At 40.4% G+C, this 26,392-nt stretch overlaps 3 protein-coding genes across 3 annotated transcripts in view; 1 reads left to right on the top strand and 2 right to left on the bottom strand.

Annotated features, from left to right (window-relative positions):
- The window catches only part of LOC128371353 (vacuole membrane protein 1-like), a 58,418-nt gene extending 57,210 nt beyond the window's left edge, over positions 1–1,208 (bottom strand). The window contains exon 1 of the mRNA XM_053331657.1: positions 1,113–1,208. The gene's annotated coding sequence lies outside the window, so the exon portion shown is untranslated. The remainder of the gene's footprint in view (positions 1–1,112) is intronic.
- Positions 1,209–11,974: 10,766 nt separating this feature from the next.
- On the top strand, positions 11,975–14,293 carry ptrh2 (peptidyl-tRNA hydrolase 2). Its single transcript, XM_053331637.1, has 2 exons — positions 11,975–12,016; positions 13,156–14,293. The coding sequence occupies exons 1-2, from the start codon at positions 12,003–12,005 to the stop codon at positions 13,676–13,678; spliced, it is 537 nt and encodes a 178-aa protein (XP_053187612.1). The 5' UTR covers positions 11,975–12,002; the 3' UTR covers positions 13,679–14,293.
- Positions 14,294–15,351: 1,058 nt separating this feature from the next.
- Positions 15,352–26,392, bottom strand: part of cltca (clathrin, heavy chain a (Hc)) — a 31,791-nt gene continuing 20,750 nt past the window's right edge. Inside the window, exons 13-31 of the mRNA XM_053331007.1 lie at positions 26,176–26,340; positions 25,873–26,053; positions 25,245–25,408; positions 23,854–23,979; positions 23,616–23,758; positions 23,118–23,352; positions 22,865–22,987; positions 22,635–22,780; positions 22,333–22,516; positions 22,055–22,247; positions 21,508–21,665; positions 21,140–21,412; positions 20,676–20,993; positions 20,357–20,488; positions 20,153–20,263; positions 19,865–20,035; positions 19,527–19,748; positions 17,361–17,436; positions 15,352–16,789 (exon numbers count right to left, since the gene is read on the bottom strand). Coding sequence (XP_053186982.1) covers positions 16,650–16,789; positions 17,361–17,436; positions 19,527–19,748; positions 19,865–20,035; positions 20,153–20,263; positions 20,357–20,488; positions 20,676–20,993; positions 21,140–21,412; positions 21,508–21,665; positions 22,055–22,247; positions 22,333–22,516; positions 22,635–22,780; positions 22,865–22,987; positions 23,118–23,352; positions 23,616–23,758; positions 23,854–23,979; positions 25,245–25,408; positions 25,873–26,053; positions 26,176–26,340 — 3,261 coding nt within the window. The 3' untranslated portion in view covers positions 15,352–16,649. The remainder of the gene's footprint in view (positions 16,790–17,360; positions 17,437–19,526; positions 19,749–19,864; positions 20,036–20,152; positions 20,264–20,356; positions 20,489–20,675; positions 20,994–21,139; positions 21,413–21,507; positions 21,666–22,054; positions 22,248–22,332; positions 22,517–22,634; positions 22,781–22,864; positions 22,988–23,117; positions 23,353–23,615; positions 23,759–23,853; positions 23,980–25,244; positions 25,409–25,872; positions 26,054–26,175; positions 26,341–26,392) is intronic.

Raw genomic sequence — 26,392 nt, 5'->3', positions numbered from 1 at the left:
ACACACACACACACACACAGACACAGACACACACGCACACACACAAACTCAGAGCTTAATCCCTCTATCCTGTGCCCTAGGTCTGGGCCTCTGGCTCCTGTTTCCAAGCATTCACGCTCACTGGGCTGTCAGGCTACACAGTACAGCACTGATATTACAGTGGTCTATTAAGTCTCTTCAGAACCTGCATGTAACCGATATATTCTTAGGTTTGTGAAAATTGCATTAATTCTTTACCCCATACACTTGAAATCATTCCTCCATTGGCAGTCATGCTGAAGTACCATGTCCACTTAGTAGATCCAGCATGTTTAGGTGTTGGTATTCTGAAGGACAAACACACACTGTGAGTACTTTACAGTCTGATTTGTGCAATTTCAGTGTCACATTGAAGAAAATAAAAATCTTCTCAGACAATTAGACTGTGAGGCATTTGGAGAGCTACTCTTGGCCTTCTCAGGGAAACACAAACAAAAGCTTTTTCATCACAGACCTTAAACCTTGAGCACACACGCGCGCTGGAAACCAACGCACAATAGTATTAAATGCACCCTATCATTTCTCCTCTTGCACTGAGAACAAAGCACGGTCCAACAAAAGGGCTCAACCAAGTGCGTCAATGTGAAATATCCTTTTAGTAACAACAAATTATAGAGATTGGTGCCAAACAGGCAGCTTTGGGGAAAACATGCATCTCGACTTCAACTGTGTGTGTTCTTTATTCTACTCCACAATTCATTTGATTATTCATTTTATTCCACCGCATTATTCAAAACCAGTACCTAGTAAACAGTCTCATAACACTACTGCCTGTGTGAGATAGACACAGTAGCGCAGCTCAGCTCCAGCACTTGATTGCGCAATCGCTCCAACCAAAACAACCCAGACCTGTTGAGTAACTCTCGAGCGAGAGAGACAATGTGTAACTCAACACAGAACACTCAGGATGAGAAATTTAATGAGTTCTTCAGTAAATTCTCATGTTTCAATCTGAGATAACCACAGTGCACTGGAGAGAGACTATAAATTCACAAAGTGTAAATCAAAGCAGCAATGTTGTAATGTGCTCTATACATTTTTAGCAATGCATTCTGCAGAGGGAGTAAACTCACCGTTCAGCTGATGTTTAATCCACAATGAGCTCCGGGCACAAATAAACCTGTGGTGGAGCCCCAGTGGCAATATAGGGCAAAAGTATGCTACCCATGAACTGCATCACAACTTGAGAGCAGGGTGTGGTGATGGAGGGGGCCAGAGAGGGATAACACTGATACAGGATTTTCCGGGGGAGGGGAGAGCAGGCCGACAGAAAACAGACAGAAAGAAGGAGAGATTTCATCATTTGCCTGGTAAAACCTCCAGAGAGCCAGTCTAATTAAAAGGTCTATAAATAAGTGGATCACTTTCCTGGAGCGCACTTCTAACACTTCTCAGTCCTCAGTAGGTTTCATGCAGAGACTGAATGGATGGCATTTGGGCAAAGAGAGCTCAACTAGCTCCCAAATTGAAAAAACACCTCAGGACACCACATTTTTCAGGTCATAACTAGAGACAGAGGACCTCAGCTGTATATCGCAGTGTTTGACTTTCAGTTTCCTCTTGTGTATCAGAGTGAAAGTGTGTGAAGTACTTTTGAACTCTCTCTGTGACTCTGTTTCCACTGGTTGAAGTTGTAATGATTGGGCATGAACACAGTTTTTGAGTTATTGTCTCTTGGGAACTTATTATAAAGTTTCAGTAGTCGCAGGTTTCAAGAAGATAATGCCTTCTGTGCCATTTCTCACATCACCATGGGACTCTGGTGACCTTGGAGCAGAAATAAGTATTCTACCTCAAAGTGCAAGACATGGATGATAGTTGTGTCAAGCAGAGCCTCTGGCAGCAGCTCAGGAGTCTTAGCAATGAAGTCAGATAAGTTACTTCCTATTAGGCCTTGACCGGTAATACTGCTGACAAGTAAAATTGCTGAGAGGTCATTTAGTTCATGTTTGGAGGGATTGTCAAAGTTGAGAGTGATGCAGAAAGCAGTAATGGGCACCAAAGCACTCAAGCCGTTTAGAACTACAGCGTTGCAGTGAAACTTCACAATAAATGAAGAGGTGAGGGAATTTCTCAGTCATAAGTTGTGTGTTTCATTGATATGAAATACCTGGTGAAAACATCCACTCAGAAAAAACGAGAGTCCTGCTCCTTTTGTCACGGCAACAGTGGCATCTCGGGTCTTCCCCAGTAACAGTATATGAACACATCCAACTTCCCTGAAAGAAAAGAGGTTAAAGAATATTAACTCCACTGAATTGATATTTGCTTTAATAATATTTTATGGTTAAAAATGTAGACCTGTTTTTCCTAATATCATCATCATATCTCATTACACCTCGACAGCAATCTCTTTCCGAAATAACTTCTTTGTACATTAAATTAATAAAAGTAACTTTGATAAAGATTAGCTATGTAACCTCCACACATCCATCCAGTCAATCTTCTTCCTCTTCTGGTGAAATTTATGTCAGATAAGTTGCAGCAATGGTGTATTGCTGCCCTCTACAGGTAATTTGTAGAAACCCACTGAATGAATTAAATCCTTATATAGACTCCAGTGCAATGTTTGTACAGTTTTCGTTGTTTCACAATGTTCTATGATGAATATTGATTGCAATGAATGATCTGTAACTTTACTTCCTATCAGCTCTGCTTTATGCCCAATCATATTTTTAAATAATTGTAGTTCTAATATACTGTTTACATTGAATACATATTGAGTGACACATCATGAGAAAGGGAGTGAAGAAAGAAGCAGCAGCAACTTGAGTAGAAGTGAACAGTTGTTTGACTGTTGTGAGTTGACTGTATAAAGGTAACCACCAGACATGTTTTAGATATGTAAAAATAACATACTTTCTAGTTTGTGTACATGCATAGGTTTGCACAGTGAAGGTCAAATATTCAAATAAAGTAACTGTAAGAAAACTGCATATAACATACACAATACATAATCAAAGCCTGCTTAGACCTATGTGGTCTATGACTGTTGTGATGACATATAGAATGTGACATCACACAGACAGTCAGAGTAGTCAGACAGAAGACAGAAGTAAGCAGCACATCAACTTGAACAGGAGAGAAAAAGCCAAGGAAACGCACAAGGTGAGTGTCTGTAGCCAACAGGAAAACCTTAAGAGAAAAAATGCTCGGGCAAGAACCAGGCACAGAAAAGAGAAGGAGCTTTACGATAAGACGATTGAAGCTGGTCTTGCACTCGAGGAACTTATAGATCAGACTGTAGCTGAGAACAAGGAACTCATCTAAAAAGTGAACGATATGACACCTCACTAAAATGTATTTTTTAATATAATATAATATACTCATCATGTCAGGAAACTGACTTTTATACACAGTGGCTAAAATTCACCATTTATTTTCTGTAATGTTATACTAACAGGCTAAGAACCAATCTTTGCACACTTTGTTATTCCCAGAAGAACATTTCATTTCCATGTGCACCTTTTCAAAATCAATCAGTCAATCAATCAATCTTTATTTGTATAGCGCCATATCACAACAAAGTTATCTCAAGGCACTTTACACATAGAGCAGGTTCTAAACCGAACTCTTCAGGTATTAACTTTAAAGAGACCCAACATTCCCACATGAGCAACAGTGGCGAGAAAAAAACTCCCTTTTAACAGGAAGAAACCTCAGGCAGAACCAGACTCAGAGTGGGCGGCCATCTGCCTTGACCGGTTGGGGTTGAGAGGAGAGAAAGGAAGGATAGAGGAGAGAAGCACAATGAAAATCAACAATGAAGCTAGAAGGTCCGGGACTGGAATCTGTCATCCGGACGTCTACAGGCCCAGATTACCTGTGAGACGAGAAAGCACAGACAACTCCGTGGAAGAAGTTTAGGTTATTGAATGCAATTAATAGAACGTGAATGGATGAATGGTTAATGGATATAGATGGATGGATAGAGAGAGAGAGGGAGGAGGAGAGAGGAGCTCAGTGCATCATGGGAGTCCCCCGGCAGTCTAAGCCTATAGCAGCATAAGCTAAGAGCTCTAAGAGCCCTAACGATAAGCTTTATCAAAAAGGAAAGTTTTAAGCCTACTCTTAAATGTAGGGAGGGTGTCTGCCCCCCGGACCAAATCTGGAAGATGGTTCCACAGGAGAGGAGCCTGATAGCTGAAGGCTCTGCCTCCTGTTCTACTTTTAGAGATACTAAGAACCACAAGTAGACCTGCATGCTGGAAGCGCAGTGTTCTAGTAGGTACATAAGGTACTATCAGCTCTTAAAGATATGATGGAGCCTGACCATTGAGAGCTTTGAAGGTGAGGAGAAGGATTTTAAATTCTATTCTGAATTTTACGGGAAGCCAATGCAGTGAAGCCAAGATGGGAGTAATATGATCTCTCTTGCTAGTTTTTGTCAGAACACAAGCAACTGCATTTTGGACCAGTTGGAGAGTCTTTAGAGACTTATTAGGACAGCCTGATAATAATGAATTACAGTAGTCCAGCCTAGAAGTCACAAATGTATGGATTAGTTTTTCAGCATCATTTTGAGACAGGATATGTCTAATTCTTGCAATATTACACAGATGAAAGAAGGCAGTCCTTGAAATGTGTTTTATGTGGGAATTAAAGGACAGATCCTGATCAAATATAACTCCTAGGTTTCTTACAGTGGTGCTGGAGGCCAGAGTAATGCCATCCAGAGTAGTTATGTCATTTGATAATGAATTTCTAAGGTGTTTATTGCCAAGCACAATAACTTCAGTTTTTTCTGAGTTTAATAACAGGAAGTTACAGGTCATCCAGGCCTTTATGTCCTTAATGCATGTTTGTAGATTAGTTAATTGGTTAGTTTCATTTGGCTTTATTGATAGATATAATTAAGTATCATCTGCATAACAATGAAAAATTATTGAGTGATTCTGGATAATGTTTCCTAAAGGAAGCATATATAAGGAGAATAGTATTGGTCCAAGCACTGAGCCTTGAGGAACACCATGTCTAACTTTTGTTTGCGTGGAGGATTTATCACTAACATTTACAAACTGAAATCTATCAGATAAATATGATTTAAACCATTTCAATGCTGTTTCTTTAATGCCAATTAAATGTTCAAGTCTCTGCAACAGGATTTGATGATCAATAGTGTCAAAGGCTAACAGGATGAGGACAGAGAGAAGTCCATTGTCTGATGAGGTTAAAAGGTCATTTGTAACTTTTACCAGTGCAGTTTCAGTGCTATGATGAGCTCTAAATCCAGATTGAAAATTCTCAAATAAACTGTTACTATGTAGAAAGTTACACAGCTGATTAGCAACTGCTTTCTCAAGGATCTTAGAGAGAAAGGGAAGGTTCGATATCGGCCTATAATTGGCTAGAACCTCTGAATCAAGAGTAGATTTTTTAAGAAGTGGTTTAATTACAGCTGCCTTAAAGGACTGCGGTACATAACTTGTCACCAAAGACAGATTAATCATATCTAATAAGGAAGTGCTAACTAAGGGGAATACTTCTTTGAGCAGCCTAGTTGGAATCGGGTCTAAGAGACAAGTGGTTTGGATGAAGTAATCATTGAAGTTAATTCTATAAGGTCGACTGTAGAGAAACAGTCTAAAGTATCAGGTTTAACAGCGGTTTCTAGGTATTCTGTGTTTGAGGATAAATCAGTGCTTATTGATGGCAGGAGGTGATTGATTTTGTCCCTAATAGTTAAAATTTTATCATTCAAGAAACTCATGAAGTCATCACTACTGAGAGTTAAAGGAATACATGGATCAGTAGTATTGTGGCTCTTTGTCAGTTTAGCCAAAGTACTGAAAAGAAACCTTGGACTGTTTTTATTCTCCTCTATTAGTGATGAGACTGTTTTGCCAGGTTAAGTGAGATTCTTCTAATTTAGTAGAACGCCATAATCTTTCTAATTTTCGTGAAGTTTGCTTTAATTGTCTAGTTTGGGAATTGTACCATGGAGCTGTTCTCTGTTGTTTAATTACCTTCTTTTTTAGAGGGGCGATGGAGTTCAGAGTTGTTCTCAGTGAGTCTGCAGCACTATCAACAACACAGTCAATCTGGGGGGGACTAAAGTCAGAATAAGTCATCTCTGTTGTATTGAGACATGGTATTGAGTTCAGTACTGATGGAATTATTTCTTTAAATTTAGTGACAACACCATCAGACAGACATCTAGTAAGAACATGTTTGTCTAACGGCTTATAGTCCAGTAATAGGAATTCAAACGTTATTAAATAATGGTCTGATAAAGAAGGATTATGATGGAAAACTATTAAATGTTCAACTTCAATACCATATGTCAGAACAAGGTCGAAGGTGTGGTTATAACAGTGAGTGGGTTCATTCACATTTTGAGAGAAGCCAATTGAATCCAATAATGCAATAAATGCAGTGTTAAGGCTGTCATTATCAACATCCACATGAATGTTAAAGTCACCTACTATAATTACTTTATCAGTACTAAGGACTAAATTTGATTAAAAAAAAAGTCAGATAAAAATTGGGCATACGGGCCAGGAGGACGATAAGATATGAGAGCTTATATATTCTTGGTGTTTTTTGTTTTTTTTTTAAGCTGAAGAAGCTCAGACAGAGCAGCTTTTGTTCAAGGAGGAACAAATACAGATAATTAAGGATCAATTAATTTACATGAGAAAGATGGTGAGTTGCATGCTTACATTTCTTTTAATGCACAACTAGAGTCAAGCAGGACTATGAAATGATACATTAGCCAGTGACCTGGCAGTGTGGCTTGTTCAGTGGCTCACACCTAAACTGTTGTTGATTTCTAACCCTGATCCCATTGTTTTGTGCAGGAAAAGAAGATTGAGAATAAGAATTTGACGACTGAAGTAAGACTACACTATATATACTATTATATACAATACTAAACTATACTAAATATTGATCATGAATGTTTGAAGTTGATAGAAAAAAAACCCACAGCTACAGTTTAAAAAAAGAAATTCCCAGCATGCTCCGTTAGAGCCCACTCTTACTAAGCTGCTTCTCTTCCAGATGGACAAACTCTCTCTGGCCAATAAATACAAAGAACATCTTGAAAAAATGAGAACTACAGATGAGGAATTACAGGTAAAACACAGTTCACTAATATTAATGTGATGATATATATTTTCATCCAAACTGCTGACCAGTCCAAATAGCACATTCATTCAGTTGAAGATATGTAGCATAGCTGATACATTTTTTAAATGTATTTTGTAGTACAAATTTGAGAAGATAAAGGAAGCCTTACGTAGTAAAGATGCTGAAATCAAAAAGGTATGTATACATCTGTATACAAAATGAGATAGAGGAGTATTTAAACAAGCTTTAGATATTCTGGTGTACCTTCAGACATAGCCATGCTAGCTGTTTACCCGAGTTTCCTATCTTTGTGCTAAGCTGAATAGTTGCTCACTTATGTTTTCTAGAAAAATATGATTAGTCACCTTTCATGTAATTTCGCAAAATATTCTAAATACTCCAACTGTTCCTTAAAGTGCTGTTTATCAGAAGTTGGCCTACATCTGAGATATGTACTGAATCTGTCTGTTATTATTGCAGGACAAAAATAACCAAGATGGGGAGACTGGAAGGTAGATGTCTGTCATATAATAATAACATATAAATATATTCCTGACTAGGTGCAGATCAGTTATAGGTTCTTTGAATGGTATGAAGCTTTTATCTGTAAAAGCATTCAAAAAAAGAATGATCTTATTTTTTGACTTATTTGTGTCATATGTGTGTTTAGCTGGTGGAGTAGTTGTGCTTCAGGCCTGTGGACTGGAGTGAAGATAGCCGGATTACTCACCATGGGTGTCGCCATTTCTGTGGGGGTCATTGCCTGGATGTCGCCAAAATGCAACTGTACCGATCCTGACTTCGAAATTTGCATGAAGGCTTTAGAGCTGTTGGACCGCTTTGAAGAAATCTAGTACACACCCCTCTCACACATAACATATACATTACACATAGAGGTACATTACACATGGATCTTACATATAAACATAAATCTTAGAATGGCCACTGAACACTTGACCTGACTTTGCACCTGCCCGCCCAGGAAGGGGGCTCCCTCATTTGCGGTCCTTCCCAAGGTTTCTTCCAAGTTTTTCCTGTCAAAAAGGTTTTCTTGGGAGTTTTTCCTTGCCCTCTTGAGGGGAGTGCCACCTCTCTCTGTCTCGCTCTCTTTTTCTCCTCCCTCTCCACTCTTTCTCAACCTGAACGGTCAAAACAGATGATCACCCACCAAGAACTCTGATATACAGAAGATTTTCTTTTCTTTTCTGAGACATATCTATATATCTGATTTAGCACTACAGTATATAAAACAATTGACTAGCATGTAATATACAGCTAAACACACACACACACATATTTTAAAATGGTAAATGTATATATTTTTAGATAAATATAGTACATGTACAATATATATAAATGTTATTAATATATATGATAAATATGAATAATACATGTAAATATATGTAATAAATACATGTAAATAATACATGTATATAATATATAATAAAATATTTTCAGAATATTGGTCTCTATATTTCATTATTTTATTTGGCTATGTGCAGTATGTTGTCTAAATCTGATATGATTATTTCATAATGTCTTACATATGTATTTGACTAATAACGGTAAAGTTAACTTTTTGAGTTCCACAACAATTCTGTTTTAATGTGTCATGTATCTGTATATGTGCTAAAATGCCATTTTTTCAAATAGGCTAGTTTGTCCTTTCCCTTAAAAAGCCAAACATACAGCTTAATATTAAGAACATTTATTGTAAGGAATAAAACATTTACTGGGAGCAAGCCTACTCAAGTTATAAAACACCACTCTAGCCTCCAATAAACTTCGACGTCATTGTTTACAATAATCTCAGTTCTGTCTGTAGCATGAGGGGCAGAGTTAGCATCATAGCTGACGGTAGTATGGGCTTGGAGTCAAGCAAGTAAATTGCCAAAGAGTTTGTGAAATACAAACTGAGAAGTCAATAAACAATGACCCCATAATTTCCCAATTTAAATATAATTAATGTTATATTAAGTCCACCCCTGACAACATGTCACTCATGCTTTTCACACGCTTTCTATATTAGCAGCTACAGTCAGTACAGTCAATAATGTAGCAAACTGAAAGGTTGGCATCAGAGCAGCTTTCTGCAGCACCTTATTCGTTAGCCACATTAGCTTACTAGCTTACCACGTAGCTACTTTCATACCTTGTCAGCTAAGTGGAAGCTAATATGTGAACATGTACTTACAGCAAACGGGTTTGTTCAGGACTCACAGTTCAGTTTTTCTCGAGCTGCACATTTACAGTTGCTGCGTCTACAAAAATTAAAAATTTCAACGTCTGGTTTTCCACCGTTGAAAGTTTCCCCTGAACGTGTGTAAGTTATAAGGTGTTACACCGCTGCCGCTCTTCACCTTCTTATATACAGTCTATGCTCTTCACCTCATCACTCGACAGCAGAGTTAGTTTGTGACCGTTAATTATACATGAATAGTGAAATATTGATAAAGATTACATTTTTTGATGAACAAGAAAAAAACATTATTTTTGTTTATTCTTTAGTTTAATAGTGTTCATTTCTAGAAACTCAATTGTTAAATACACTTAATTAAAGTCACTTGTTTAATAGTGCAGCCTTCTGAGTACCTTTTGCGTGGTCATATAAAAATCCACATAGAAAAGATAAGCCGATATTTCTTTAAAATCTTACCTGACATTGCCAGTTGTACATTATTTGTTTTGTTGCCAGTGGCTTGTCTTTGTGAAACAAGAGGCTGTTTATTAATTTTAAGTTCCTGAACAAGTTGGCTTCCTGATGTCATCCACTCAGAGTGCATCTGCTTGCATCTCTGATACTCCCTATTTCTTTGTTTTTGTTCTTCCACTGATATTTTCTGTCTAGCAAAATTTTGCCTGCGGTACAGATAAAAGCAATAAATATAAGTAGTAGTTCTCTTGCAGACTGAATCAGATTGTACTCCAGGATGTCTCTATATTTTGCTGTATTCATTTTACCCTTTACAAGCTTCACAGGGCCTGCTGCCACCACCATGTTTCACGGTGGGGACGGTGTGTGTGTGTTGATGTGCAGTGTTTGGTGTCCGCCAAACATAGCGTCCAGTCTGATGGCCAAAAAACTCCATTTTGGTCTCATCAGACCGAAGAACCTTCTTCCAGTTGACCTTGGAGTCTCCCATATGCCTTTGGGCGAACTCTAGTCAAAATGTAATGAGTTTTGTTCAACAGTGGCTTTCTCTTTGCCACTCTCCCATAAAGCAACAGTTGTTGTATGCAGTCTCTCTCACCTCAGCTGCTGAAGCTCTCTCTTTTTCTCTCTTCTCCACTCTTTCTCAACCTAAACGGTCAAGGCAGATGATCACCCTTACTGATTTCATGTTATATAAAAAAATGACTTGACTAGCAAAGTAATATACAGTTAAACTTAAGCTTAAAGTAAGTTAGCAACCACACTTCAGCCTCACAACAGATAGAAATAGTAAAAACATAGCTATATTTGCACACATACATGCACTTTAAAATGGAACATTTATATATTTTATATAGAATAAATATAAATAATATATGTAAATAATATATATATAATTGTAAATGATATGTGTATATAATATATAATAAAATATTTTGTGAATATTGGTCTGAATTTCATTTGTTTATTTGGCTATGTGCAGTATGTTGTCTAAATTTGATATGATTATTTCATAATGTCTTATGTATTTGATACTGGATCATCTGAACCTGTTTGATTACAGACACGATCATGGTCTCTTTTAAGGGGAGCTAACTCTTAGGAGGTCACAATTTTCCTATTCTGTTTTTATACCCCTCTAACTAAATCAGCAACAGTTGTCACAGTGATACTGGGATATTAAAATGTTTTCCACAGTTAAAAATAAAATTGTGAAGCGTTGTGAGTTTTCACTTGGGCCATCCCAAGTAAAATAACAATCTGGAGTTGAGAAAACAAAGTCTGTTTGAGAGGGAAGAGGTCATGTTCACCATGCACATAAACAAGCTGGTGAGGGATACAGAACGTCTTCCCGCTGATTCAACCTTACTGTGGGTCTTATCTATGTCAGGTGCAACTGAAGCTGCCCCTCTAATGCATTCTCACTGATTTCTTCACCCACTTGTGTGTATGTATTTATGAGTGTGTGTATTTATTCATGTGCCAACAACCCAAAGGAAGGAATGAGGGAAGCATGAGCCATCAACCAGATGACAGAGTAGCGATAGGCAAATCACTCTCTGAAAATTCTATATATGAATAAAATAATAATAATGATTGGATGAGATGCTGAGGAGTTTGTTATAAGCTAGAATGAGGTCATCAGTCATAATAAACCAACTCCATGATGCCCGTGTGTTTTAAAGCACAGATTAGTGGCCACCCATTCACTTTAACAAAAAAGTGTGCCCAAACTTTTACCTGTTGCAGGTTTATTGGAAGATGATATGAGGCTTCATCTGTCCAAATTAGTTATGTCAGGTCAATGTCTTTCAAATTACATTTTTAATTTTTTTTTAGTAGGCTACCATTTCCCCAATTTTTGTTACAATCCTTCCCCTAAAAAAGACTAACTGTGGACTTTCTTATTTATTTTTTTTACTATATGTGACTAATTCCAACGGCTAATGCCCCATATTATTGTCAAATAAACTTTTAAATACACTTTTTAAAAGGAGAACTGTGGATTCTGTCCACATCATCACTTCTATTACACTGGTACTGTATTTAAAGATTTGAAGATAATATGGTAATATCAGCCGTCTAAATTATTAGTCCAAATGTTAACCATTGTTATGATGCATTAAAATTAAATAAAAGCAGTTCTGTATGTTTTCAAAACCAATTATTTATTTTATTTTAAGGCGGTAGTGGCGCGTCTTTTGACGTCATCTCCAAGCGACCATAAGGAGCTTTCTCCATGCAGAGCAGCAGGTATGAATTAATACCAGAATAACCATCTGTGAGTCCGCCGCATCGTATTTTGGCACATTCAGGCCAGGAACTGTATGAACACTCGTCAATTTCTTGGTCACGTTTTGTTCTGAAGCGCTGTTTCAGGAGAGAAAGTGTTACCTTATTAGCCGGTGTCGTGTCGAAGTATGTTCCTCTCCTGTCAAAGTTGTGTATCACCTCCTTGGTTGGAGTTGGTTTATGGTTAGGGTAAGCTGGTTAGGTTTAAGCGCCCCAGAAGACGACTGGTTGCGGTTATGGAGAAGGAGGAACACATATCGACGCTGGACAGACTTCGACATAACACCGGGAAGCTAAGGCTAGTTAGGCTAGTAAGTTAGTGTCAGGCTAGGTGTATGTCTGTAGTCTTAATTAAATGGAGGGTCGTGGGTAAGAAACAGCACGGGACAGCTTCTTTGCAGAGCAACTTGTCTACTTTTAATATCCGACCTAAAACAAAGACAAGTGGCGCCGTGGTAGCACCGCCATAACACCGGTAACAAACTTGATACACGACTTCGCTGTGCAGTATATCACTCCGCCCAGTCTAAACTAATGTACTAAGTAGTTCCCAATATACCTAACAATATAAATAACATATATTTCAAATCGTGAACTATTATTCAAATCATTTAAAACATTCAACCAATACCAACATAATGTATTCTTTTAACCAGTTCTTCATAAAGGTACATCTTAATTAGTTTAGTTTGTTGGCCAGTTATGGTTAAGTTTACTGAACTTGGTCGAATCTTGAATGAGAGATGTTAAAGGCACACAGTTTAAATGACCACATGTAACTATAGGTGTGATGCTAAATGTCAGTATAGAAACATTTAACTTATTTCAGTTGATTTGTTAGCTGTTCTGGAGCTTTTTTAAGATTTAAACTTTAATCTCAACCTGAAAAACAAACATGGATGAGATGTCTAAAAAGTACTCAGAGGAAGGGAAAGTTTCTATGGCAACTGGGCAACACCATCTGCTGAGGAAGATGGTTTGATATGATCAAAAGCTCCAGAATAGTTACATGTGGTGAGATTATTCTTCAAAGGTAATTTCAAACAAATTAAATGTTTATGGGTGTAAATTTGTGACAGACTCCCCTTTGTCTTTTTCAGGTTCAATATGGATGTACTGTGTGGCCCTTTAGGCTTGGGTGTTGTGGCAGGACTGGGCTGTGGACTCCTCCTCGGCTGGCATCTCAGGGCTCGTTTAGGCTCATCATCCAAAAACCTGATGGCAGCGATGGGGAACGGCACCGGTGAAACGAGCGTCATGGGAGAAGGAGGGGAGTTCAAGATGATCCTGGTTGTCCGAAATGACCTGAAGATGGGTAAAGGGAAGGTCGCCGCCCAGTGCTCCCACGCTGCTGTGTCGGCCTACAAACAGGTGCAGCGCAGGAACCCCGCACTCCTCAAACAGTGGGAGTACAGCGGCCAGCCCAAGGTGGTGGTGAAAGCTCCAGATGAGGAGACCCTGATTGATCTACTGGGTCACGCCAAAGAAGTGGGGCTTCCTGTCAGTCTGATCCAGGACGCAGGGAGGACACAGATTGCTCCCGGGTCACGCACCGTGCTGGGTATCGGTCCAGGTCCAGCTGATCTGATCGACAGAGTGACTGGAGACTTGAAGCTCTACTAGAGTTCCAGTTTGAATATGAGTGACTTTCAGACAGTATCTAGGTTAAAACTATCCGCAGTGAAACCTAAGTTGGGCTAATATAAGTTTGTATTTTTATACAAGGATAATTGATTGTCAATTACATCATATTTTTTGTCCCATTTTGGGGATTTTGTGCATTTAACCCTATCGCATTAGAAATGAGATGACTCTGGAATAGCAGTAACAGCTCGTTTACTGTGACAGATGAACACTTGATACAATCTACAAGCGGTCTGCTGAGGCCTGACACTGTCTTTAGACCTGAGGAAACATTAAAAATATGTACTGTTTAAAATGTGACTAGAGCAAAGCAATTATTCAGTATTATTATTGTTCTCATATTACAACCATCTAACAACTCTGAGCTACTGTCTACAAATTATGTTGGCTTGATGATAACAAATGAAAAGATCATCTCACAGAATGAATGCTGAAATTGAGTCTTTTTTTTAATCTAAAATGCCATGAAGGTCACTTCAATAAACAGTATAAGTTGGTAATTGCATTGCAGCAGTAGAGCTGATTAATGGGATGTAAAAATATTGTGATGAGACTGAAATTCATTTAATGTTTTGATATAGAATAATGGATTATCTTCAATATTTTTTCCTGGTTTTAAGTGCTGCATTTATTTTAGTTTCTGGGCTAATTTCACTCTTTAAAGTGAGTGAATTTAACAACCAACACCTCAACCTGTAATATATAATTCCACTTTATGAAATAATTAAGTCAGAATCTTACATTGATAAGTATAAATGACTGGTAGTAACTTGCACCAGAGGAGACTTATTACTGGTCTGCTCTGTATGTAGCAACTGCTGGTTTACACCATCAGAGGGTGCCAGTGCTACATCCTCATACATCAAGTGAGCGTTCTATTGCTGTTGAACAGGGCCTCTATTCAAACTGCTGGAAGTAATAGCAGTGATATTGGGAGTAGCAGTAACATACCCTTTTAAACTGTGAGGATTATGTTTTAAAAGGGTCAATATCTCATTGACTGTTCCTTCTGAGCATACGTGAACACTCATGTTATTTTGAAACTTAGCTGTAAATTGAGGTAAACCACATAAATGTGTTATTTCTCACACTCAGCATAAAATTCTTACACAGAGCATAAACAGGAACTCGCACAGTTGAATCAAATCCTCCCTGACAGTCTCAGTGTAAGATAAGCTTTACATAGATGTTTACTACAAATACACTGTACAGGATTTTATTATTATTAGTCTTTGTAAGCATTCACACATTCATTCAGTTAAACCAATCAAATTCAAACTTGAGTTTCCTGTTTGTGATGTGATCTCCTGGTCAGCTGCGGTGAACTCGCTGGTCAGAGTTGACTTCTACCCTTCAAGTAACAGAAACACTGATGCAGTCTGTTTGAAAACTGATTATTTTTTTTAGCAGTGTCATCACATTTTTTCCTTTACAATCTTACACTATCAGACTCTTTCATACACTTAACAGTCAATGATCGCTCTGCTCAGTATTTATTTGTCACACATATCATACCCATGACATCACTTCCCCTCTTTGTGGAGCTGAGTGAATGGCAGTTTCACTTCATTGGACGGCAGACTAATGTGATCTATACCTCCACTGTGTTCACATCCTGCACCAAACAGCACATGCAAGACACAACCAGACTGTTCTTGACAAACAAGAAGCCTTTATTTTATTTTTATTTTTTTTTAAGTGGAAAACAAAACCGCTGTTTCATTCATTATGATCCTGATTATGCACAATCAAGTATCTTAAGTGCACAATTTAAATCTAAGGTAATTTTAGATACGAATATAAGTTCAAAAGGAGTTAATGATTGATTTTCCTGTATACACGCAAGCCTTTAAAACTTCAAATTTACCACAAGTCCTGTGATGACGGTTCTCAATTGAACGAGCGGGTCGACTGCGAGAGGTTTTAAAGATGACTCCCTCAGCAGGAGGTCAGGAGAGTTCACTTTGAAATATATTTCTCCTGCACACTCGGGAACAGTGACCTCAAATGATATTCTGAATGAAACAAACCGCAGCATACAGAGGAGGGGGGGGTGGCATGGGGCATGTTAGTCAAACACAAACAGCTCTGCAAGTCCCTCCTGAAGTGGAATGGTCCCGCGTTAAAGTAGTATTTCAAGCGTACGGAAAATGTTGTCTGCAAATTAGTTGGGAGAGTCTTGCATAGGCTTTTCAGGAAAGTGTCAAACTTTCCTGAGAATCGTATGTAAAATACTCTGTTGGGTTTCCTTCAAGAATCAGTCCTGATGAGTACTTGTGTGTGTGTGTGTGTGTGTTTGTCTGTGTTTGTGGGGACACGTATGTGCGACGTAGTGTTTCAGGATTGTGGTCATGGAAAGCGGCGGTCTCATGTTCAAATATAGAGGAACATAGAAGCGTTTGTTTTTTTTGTGTCTGAATATACAATAATTAAATGCATTTTACAGTCAGACAGAAGAAGCTGCTCACACACATCAAAAGGAAGAGGTTCTACATTAATTTCTTCTCACTACAGAGTGCAAATCAGATGCTTCACAACAGACCTTTTTTTTTTTCTTTTTTTAAACAGAGAAGAGGACTAGCTCTTCTCGTAAGCCCACCCTCCCATTGTACATAAACCTTTTCCCATTCAAATAAAATAGACAAAAAGAAATTAATCTAGTAAATACGGAATGTGAGAAAATTAATCTTTGTGATTCATTCTTTTTTTCTTTGAAAACTGAAATAAAACTGAGTCCTTCATGACAGTTTTAAAAGGGAAGAAAAAGTTTAAAAAAAAGAAAAAAGAAAAAAAGGGGATGGGGGTTTCTCTGTATTATCTCACACTCCTTGTGAAAGGCAGGGCGAGACAATAATGGTCTGGTGAAGGACTGTGGGAGATGGATGGATGGTAGCTCCAGCCTGCATGTGGAGAGAAGGGTTCCGGGGGGGAGAGGTTTGGGGGGGGGTCTTTACATGCCGTAGCCGAAGCCTGGCTGAGCTGCTGGAGCCTGAGGGTATCCTGCAGGCGCCTGCTGGTAGCCGTAGCCGTATGGTTGCTGAGGGGGCACAGGTACGCTGGGGCCTGCTGTCAGCATCAGCTGGGGTGTGCCTGCAAGATACACACACACACACGCATTTAGTTAGGTCACTTCTGGAGACATTTCATATACTGTCATTAAATTCTTGGAGACTATATAACCACTAATCCTCACCCTTTCCTGACCTGAACCACTGGCCCAAAAATCTGCTGTTTCCTATTTGGGGACAAGGCTTTTGTCTCCACTTAGACAAGCTGTCCCTAATTAACTGGTCTTTAGTCTGAAATGTGTCCATTTTATTTGATAACTTGAATGTTTTCTCATAACTTGGTCACAGTGCTTCCTCATGGGTTTGTTGATCTCATTTTTCAGCTTTGGCAAATTCTTATGTGGTGAACTGTCGAGTTTCCTTTCCAGTACTTGCCCAATGAACCATTTGAACTTCCTCTTATTACGTGTATCACATTCATCAAGATGAAATATGACAACTTTACTGTCTGTCACAAAATAACAGTAACAGCATCAAATTTCACTGCCTGATTGTTTGTTAAAATAAATTCTGAGACCAAAAAGCACCACGTGAGGAAGTCTTTGCTTTTGATTACAGTGGAACGGACACTGATGTCATCAGAGGACTGTTACCGTAGACGATGGGTTGCGTCTCTGTTGCCTGCTCCTCTTCTTTCCGTAGGGACTCTGAGGTTTCAAGTTTATCTACCTGCAAGGCAAAAAGAAACGGGTATTTAGAACAAAAATACAACATGCTAATGCTTAACATGCTAAACCAGTTACAAATTAAAACAGTTGCATATATTTTAGTCAACTAATATGTGACAGATGAATGTGGCCAGAGAGAGGTGGTGCATCAACTATCAAGAGGCTTTAAAAAAAAAAAAAAGTAGGGCCACCACTCTGAGCAGATATCATCCAGTGAGGCAAAGCAAAACGAAACTGTCAGATAAAACCAAAACAAAACGGCAACTTCAGGTGTTTTTCACACTTTATCCACACAGCATGTAGAGATGTTTATAGTTTGTGGTGAAAATAATGCATTAAAGATGATCATTTTCATTATTCTAATAAAACCATCTGGAGGTTGCCTGACTGTAACAATAAAAATGGCAAATTCTTCACAATAAAAATAAAAAAACTTCAGGCAGCAAGTCAGATGCAGTGATAAGCGAAATGCACATATCAGGTCCTCAGGAGAGAGCAGCAGCCCCTGAACGCAGGTTACTTATAGAGTTAAAAGTAAAGGCTTGCCTAGCAGTGCACTTCCACATCTTGTATATATATGCATTTATCTTAGTACACTCAGTTTCTACATGCCTCTGATAAAATAGCTATTCTTCTGCACACAGTAGCAACAAGCTGAAGCGTCCCTGTAAACAGAAACAGTCTCATGCTCTGTGTGTTACACCGCTGGGCTGGCAGTGAATAACAAGGCTGCAGCACTCAGATGCAGTTTGGTGGGAGGAAGGAGGAGGAGCAGGAGGAAGATGGAGGGGTGTGAGTCTCGGGTCAGGTGCCGTCTACACTTCAGGGCTTTCTATTGTACGGGTAAAGCCAGGCACTACCAACAGCCCTCTGCTGCACATGCTTGTTCTGGTAATAAGGTCAAAACTTCAAAACACATCAACCTTTTAAAAGAAGCACATACAGCTTCATATTGTGTACTGTCATATAAGAGGAAATGCACTTCAAGTTAAATTGTAAAGAGTTTCTCATATTTCTAGAAACTTGAACACTCCACTCCGCATGTATAGAAGTTAATTAAAGCTATTGTGTAAAGTGCATTTTCTCCAACAGCCTCCCTGTGTAGACCAGGTATATTTTGGATCTCTGGTTTAATCTCTGTTGCAGTCTGCTGCAGGTTTATATTTCATTTCACAGTGGATAGGGTCAAACTACAGACTGGTTTCAGGTACAAAAGGCACACAGTTATGCATCTTGTGTTACATACAGTACAGTGTGAGTTAGCTGGTTCACTCGGTGCTGTTTCTCTTGTAATATGTCTTTAAAGCTTACAGCAAGTATAATCTTCCCTTCACTTGCTGCTCATCCACAAGTATCCTGACTGACTCATTTATGACTAAAGCACTACATCACATCCTGAAGCCAATGTGATTTGCATGCATTTCTTGATGCGCTGACAAAAACGGTAGTTTAGATGATGTCATTTCTTACATTTCTCTTCCTGACAGCTGATTACAGCGTGCAGGTTAATGCCAGCTGTCAAGAGCTGCTGCAGCAGACTGCTACAGTTTAACTCCCTCAGACTTTAACAGTTTTAGTAGATACTGCGTCCCAACAACTGTAATGTTTTGACGCATCTTGGTGAGAGTGTAATGCGTGGTAATAGCTAAAACCATGCACACTCAAGGCCGCAAGTCTTCCAAGCCAAATTACTTGGAAATCAAAACACAGAGCATTTAACTTTTCACCTGTTGTGTAATTGCATCAACCTGCAAGAGAAAAGGTGCAGCATAGAAGAAGAAGATTAAAAGATATTTCCCCAAGAAGAAAAGTAGGAGAGGAAACAGACAATGCTAAGTTGTAAGAATTCTGTGCATGTCTTTCACTTGATACTGTCTGTTTTTGGTTGATACTTGCTGCAGGGGTCATTATATTCTCAAACATACAAGGTCTGATTTAAGACATTTAAAAAAGGGCCAGAAAAGGAGGAGAGAGAGAGAGAGAGAGGGTGAGATGATAGCAGTATATATAGCTTTATGGCCTGCATTTGTATGAAACTTTTCACTCTTCAGTTTACTTATAGCCAGCCTGAACAGGATGCAGCTGACCCACCTTGCTGAGGTACTCCCTCATGACCTGAATGAAATATGGCATAGAAAAGTCCATGATGTTGTGCCTCCAGGTGGTCTCCAGCACCACGTCGGGCCGCAGCAGGTCGTAGCAGGTGAACAAGCAGGCAGCAAAACACTCCTTCTTGTCCTCCTGTAGGAACCAGGACAGCAGCTCCTCTGCTAGCTCTGTGTCCTTGGACTCTGACGCGTACTGCATGGCATCCTGCAGGAGGGGGTACAGGAAACAGACAGGTTAAGGAATGCTCTAAGTTAAACTAAGCAGAGTATAGGAAAATATTCACTAAAAAAATAATGGTGAATGTTTGGTGGGAAGAGCACCTTGTAGAGCTTGTCCTTCTTGCACAGCTCCACACTCTGTTTCCAGCGGTTGTTGCCTTTGAAGAGGTAGGCAGCAATTCTCCTAAACTCGATCAGCTCGTGTTTCTCCAGACGCTGGGCCAGTGAGATGTTGTCGAAGTTGTCGTAGGCATCTATTGATGTCCTCAGTGCCTGAAGAGAGTGAGACAGGGAAAAAGTGAGAATAAAAAACATTTTAAAAATGAATGGATAATTTATACACTAAAAACATTAAATCACAGTCAGTCACAGTTTTAAACGTTCTCTCACCTGATAATCCTCCTCTGTGATGAAGAGGTTGTTAAGTGCTTCATTGACTGATTTGTTGTTGTGGTTCTGTACTGAGCGCAGGTAGGGCTTGACCAGTGGCAGCTGTTTCACCTGCAGACACACATGAACAGTTATCTCAACTTTAACAAACAAACATTTCCATCATACACCTTCTTTATCTGTATGAGATAGCATAAAGTGTACCTTGCTGAAGAAGTTGACAGCACGGGAGTGGTCCAGTCTGGGTGAGAGCACTATGAGCAGATCATTCAGTAACAAGGGCTTGAACTCCAAATAGAACTGGACGGCTTTGTAGTACAGTTCCACGTTAGCCACCTACATAGTGTGCAGAAGGAGAGGAGGTTTTAGAGACTAAATACAAGAAGGATCAACACTTGAGTGGAGAATATACTAAGATATGAAATATTTTTATTGTAATTATTAACCAAATAAAGACATATCAGAAATATCAATACAAATACACCAAACTTCTAAATAGTTTTGACATTGAATTTAAACGTACCTTGGTGATGATGTCTTTGAACTGTCCCTCCTTCCAGGCGTCTGTCGGGTGGTTCATCATGGTGATGATAGCGTTGTCGTACTCCTCGTACTTGTCGTACAGGAACACCAGCTCGGCCCACAGGTGAGCCTGCTCCGCTGCTCTCAGGACCTTCGGGATGTTCACTCTGGACCAGAAGAGCTCCAGATGCTCCCTCATCTTCTGGGGCTTGAACTTGGAGTAGAGGATGGCCAGCTCGGTGAACATTCCCATGTGAGCGCGCTCCAGGCCCAGGGCCGCCTCCAGCATGGTGATCAGCTCCTCAAAGTAACCGCGGTCCTAAGAGAAGAGAGGGAGGAAATGTGGTAAATGTGTGCGGGCCATTTTTTCATTTGTATAATCAAGTAAAGTGCTTTTAGATGTATTGAATTGATGACACAAATATACAAACTAATTTTTCATCCCTCCTTCTAATTCCATCTTACCTGGTAATAGTTGATGAGCTCTTCTAGCTCGTCAGCGTGCACAACGATGTGGAGGCCGCACATCTGAGCCAGTCTGAATTCCTTTCCGTCCACGCAGGCGAAGCACACCTCCTTCCAGGTGCGGGTGCTGTTGGCCTTGCGGGCACCGTCCACAGCGGCCTGGTACTCCCCAAGGTGCACCAGGGTCGAAGCCAGACGACCGAAGTTGGAGACGTTGTTGTACAGCAGCTTAGCAGCGTCGTACATTTTCTCATCGTAGCAGCGGTCACCAACCTACACGAGAATACATAAACAGAGTAAATGACATGCAGTTTCATTTTGGAACTGGACAGCTCACTCACAGAGGGTTGTATTAGAGCGAGGCTAACCTGCTGGATGTGAGCATTGTTGGGTCCGTTGATGAACTCCTCCAGTTCAGCCAGGCGGTTGGTTTTGGCCAAAGCAAAGATCAGCTCTGTCTCCACGTACGACTCGCGGGCCTTCTTACGAGCCATCTGAAGAAATTTGACCAAGTCCTCCCAGTTTCCTGAAGCATAATCATTGAGTTATTTAAATAGATGTAGAACACTGCACTGCATTTAGTACTGAGAGCACTCTTTCAATAAGGACTTGCTGCAGTGGCTGCAAATACAACTAGAGGACAAATGTCAATCACTAAAACTCCCACAACTAAGTTAATATGCTCTTTACTTCATTTTGTATTTCAGTCAAAGTGGTGCTGGCAAACAATTGCTTTCACTGAAAGCCTCATAATGGATCAGCTCAGAGTAAGTCAGATGAAGTAAGATATCCTCTCCCCACATGCTGTGCTCAGTTTTGGAAAGCCCTTTGAATAATTCTGCCATGTTTAGAAGCTTTAGAAACTATGACATAAAATATAAACAAAGTCTAATACTCATCTCCATGTCTGCTTACCGCTCTTATCAGCAGCCTGTACCACCTCCATGTATGCAGAGGGGTCGTCAGCTTTGATGTAGGAGTCGATGGCCTCCTTGACCAACTCCTTCTGTAACTGAGCCTTTGCCAGCTGGCTCCACACAGCCGGCTCATTACAGCGCTCTGCAAACTCATAAGCCCGGTCCAGGTTGCCAATGTGCTCGATCAGCACCTAGAGGGGGGACAAGGAAAAATGTGATCAACACTTCCTCAGTGAATAAAGTATCAGTCTAGCTGTTTAAGAGTTAATAACTGACCTGCACTGCGGAGGTGTTGACGTCAAACTTCTTGAAGATGGCGAAGGCCTCCTCGAAGAGCTCGTTGCTGATGGCGATGTTTGCGATGTCGGGAGCGTCGTAGTTGTCAAGCCTGTTGATGTATTCCATCACGCGAGTGCGGTCGGCTTTGATTGCTGTCAGGATCAGCAGGTTCTGCAGATTTCTGTGGATGAGAGGAGGAGACATGAAACACTCAGCTCATTTTCATTTTCAACACAGCAGAGGGAATCCAAAAATATTCTCTCTCACACACACACACACACACACACACACACACACACCTGTGTTCGCTGAAGACAGAGTTGTCCAACACGATCTTCTCCAGCAGCTCAATGAGCTCGTTGGGCAGGTCGGCGGTCATGAAGGCCTTGACAGTGACTGATACCTCCTCTGGGTCCTGGGTTTCTGACAGCGCTGTCTGCACCACCTGAGAGCAAAACAAAGAGCAGGTTAGGGGAGCACCAGGTGATTGTATTAAAGAGAGGTTAATCTCATTTTCTGTATACTTTACCTGGTCAATGAGTGGACGTCTGAAGGGATTGCTCTCCAGCAGCACACTGGCCCACAGCTCGGGATCTTTGCGACGGACCAGGTAGCGGGACAAGCTCTTGAAAAGGGAGTTCTCGTTGCAGACCTGAAGAGAAAACAGAAGATAAATTACAAAGCAGTTTAATGCAGCACACCGTAAAAGAAAAGCAGATTGAAACAGACATCTGAATACATCAGTTTGTGTAAAACAGGCAAGTACAGAAACTCTTCCTCACATTGATCAGCTCCTGGTCACACTGTCCTCTCTCGTAGGCCACACAAGCCAGGTGTGGGTCTCTCTTCTCGCAGTACTTTCCCACCACGCGGCTGTCATAGAAGGGATTTTCCCTCAGGAAGCGTTCGGGGTTGTTGTTGCTGTCGATGTAGATCTTGGCCAGGGCATTATGGGTGGCGGGCTCCTCACAGCCTTCATGGATACGAGACTCCAGCCAGGGCAGCAGGAGCTTCAGTCTGTAAGAGAAAGAAGGAGAATGATGAAGAATGGAAGGACTTTTAGGTTCTCTATGTGAAGATGCCACATATTCCTCCTTAGATTACTATGAATTATTTTATTTTAAAAGCAGTTTCATCTCTTTTTACTCCCAAAGAACATGCCTTCTTACTACGAAATCAGTGGACAATTAACTGACAATCTGATGTTTCTGCAAACTAGTATTCCTGTTGTGAGAGGAAGTATGCAAAACTTTAATCATGTAGGTAAAAGGGCGCCGCACCTGTTCCTCTTTTCCACCTCAGCGACCAGTTCGTCAGTGGAGAACTGTCCCCTGACGACCAGGATCAGACTCTTGATGACATCCTCTGAGCAGTCCACATCCAAGAGACCTCCAACCACCACAGGCAGACGGCTAGGATTCACCTAGGACGCAAACACATCGAGATCAATCTCTTTTTATCTCTTACACCTGTAATGTGAGGACGTGTAGTCATCGTCATGTCTCCGGAGAGCCTCACCTTCTGAACGTAGATCTCAATGTACTTCTGCAGGTTGTTGCGGTACAGGTAGAGCACCAGGTCGTGGACGAAGTCGAAGCGGTCGCACACGATGATGAGTGGCAGCTGGTCGGTGAGTTTGGCTTCCTGTTCGTCACACACATTGGGAGGAAAAAAGGTCAGCAAGATATCCCAACCACAACAGCAACACCTCTATACAGGCCACAAAACAGCTACCAAACCTGACTCAAAGAGGGTGACTGATTTTTAAATGAAATACACTTCTTACAGCAGGTGTGACAGTATTGTTGATGCCTGGTGACTTCTGATAAAAATGAAACTGATGATATCATTTTCTAGCAGTATCAAACCTCCTTAAGCAATTACAAAAAATGACACATTTTATACCATATTAAAAGGGGGGGGGGGGGGGGGGGGGGGGGGCGAGAAAAGGTTGATCACTACGACAAATGTACGTCACACTTTATCAGAGGTCAGGATGGTAAAATATGTGTTTCACAGTAGAGTGAGGGAATATTCTACAGTAGCTTTCTTGCTCATTAGCAGAGAGCTGCCAGATTATTCAAGAACATGCTGCACGGACTAGAGGCCTACACAGAGGACTACACACTATACACACACAGACTTTGATCATTAATGTCTTAATAGATCTCAAATAAGAGTACAAGAACCTTACTTGTTCACCATTAACTGCAATTACATACACACACAAACATCCAATGAATGACTAAGACTAAGTGAAGATCCGAGAGCACTGGTTGCACTCACAGTGGGTGTATGGATTGTGGTGTATGAGCACATACACCTCTATACAAATCCCAGTTTCAATCCTGTGCCTAAAGTTAATGGGTAGGAATTAAAGAAAAACGAAAAACGGGGAGAGATCCTGTGTGTGGACAGGAGTAGATTTACCTTATCCATGTCCTTCCAATCCCAAGACAAATAGAGGAAAAGCAAAAGAGATAATTCACCACCATCAGGATGGTTCTGAACATTATTTTTGACCAAAACACGCAAATAAATACTTGCTGGGAGAGAGCTAGTGAGAGTGACACTATCATAATCAAATATGCCTCTGTGAATCTTTTTTTCAATAGCTTGTAGTAATGTAAAGGACTGTGGACTCAACGCAAGATGCAGTATGAATGAAAAGAGGCTGAAAATGAAAATCTTCACAACTTTACTCGAAAAAAATTCTGATGAATCAATCTTGGAAACCCCAAACCCCCTTATTACGTCCTTATAAGATGTAACAATAGGAAAAAAAGCAACCGTATCAAGTAGTTTTTCCCAATCAGACAGACACAGGAACAAGGTAGAGAGAGTCAGAAGTCAAACAGGGGGTTGGGAAAAAAGAGCTGTTAAATGTCAGTGTTCCCTGTGGTTTTTACCTTGAGGAAGTTCTTGACGCGCTCAGGGTCGTAGCAGTTGCTCTCTCTACAGATCCTCTCCACCTCTTTGATCTGGCCCGTCTTGCAGGCTGCCTGGATGTATTTGAAGTGGACTTCAGGATCCTGACTGAAGTTCACGATAGAGCCCAGGAAGTAGAACAGACCTGAGAGAAACACAGTCAAGTTACATGCGTGTCCACAGCTCCCTCTAACTGTCTGATGATGGCATAATGGATCCAGTAATAGATCTTGAAAGATTTCATTCAAACTTTTTTTTCCTTCCTCAATTCATTAACTTTTATGCTCTGTTATTCCAGTAATAGTAGAGGAGCTGCACTAATTCATCCTCTGGCCATTCTGCACAATCTATTGATTGTCCTTCCTCTGTTCTGGCCTACTTGTCTAATTGATAGTTAGGGGACATCTATCTCAGTTAATGTGCAGGAGGCAGTGGCTGTCAAATAGCACTCTCATGTCTAGCCTGGATACAGAAATATTCAAGGTGAACTGCCCTATTGTACAAAACAAACTCTTAATAATGAGTTTATCATCAGTGTGTATGAATTTAAGGAAATCCAACTTTTGTATAAACTGAAGCAGTATGACAAAATAGAGTTTGGGGTCTCACCTTCAAAGCTCTTGAATGACTCAAAGAGCTCAGTGAGAGACTGTGTGGTGAGCTGCTCATGGTACTTGGAGGCCACCTGGACACAGATCTGCAGGTTCTGGCGGATGTTGGCCGACAGCATGGCCCTGAGGCACTCCAGAGAGTCCTCCACCGACAACGAGCCAAAGAAGTTCACCAGCCACTGGAGGTGAAGGAGGGAAAGTTAGTTTGGGTCATACTAAGGTACCCGCTGTGGAGTTAATCAGTTTACTTAATGAGCAATGAACATGGAGCGAGTTTTAGTTTCATCCTCCAGAAGCCTACCTCTGGGTTGAGGAGGTGTGTGTGCACCACAGCACGCTTGATGTCGTACAGGTCAGTGTAGTGCTCCAGAGCCCTCTGCAGGAGTCCAGCCTTCTCACACAGTTGGGCGATGTGGGCGCGGTCGTAGTTGGTGAACATCTGGTTGCCCAGGATAGCATCAGCAACCTACACCCATGACATAAAAAAAGAAGTTAGAAAAAATGTATCTCAGCCGTAT

This window comes from Scomber japonicus, chromosome 13 (genome assembly GCF_027409825.1).
Source record: "Scomber japonicus isolate fScoJap1 chromosome 13, fScoJap1.pri, whole genome shotgun sequence".
NCBI classification, from domain to species: Eukaryota; Metazoa; Chordata; class Actinopteri; order Scombriformes; family Scombridae; genus Scomber; species Scomber japonicus.
The sequence above is the reverse complement of the archived record's forward strand: the minus strand, read 5'-3'. Positions and strand labels throughout refer to the sequence as shown.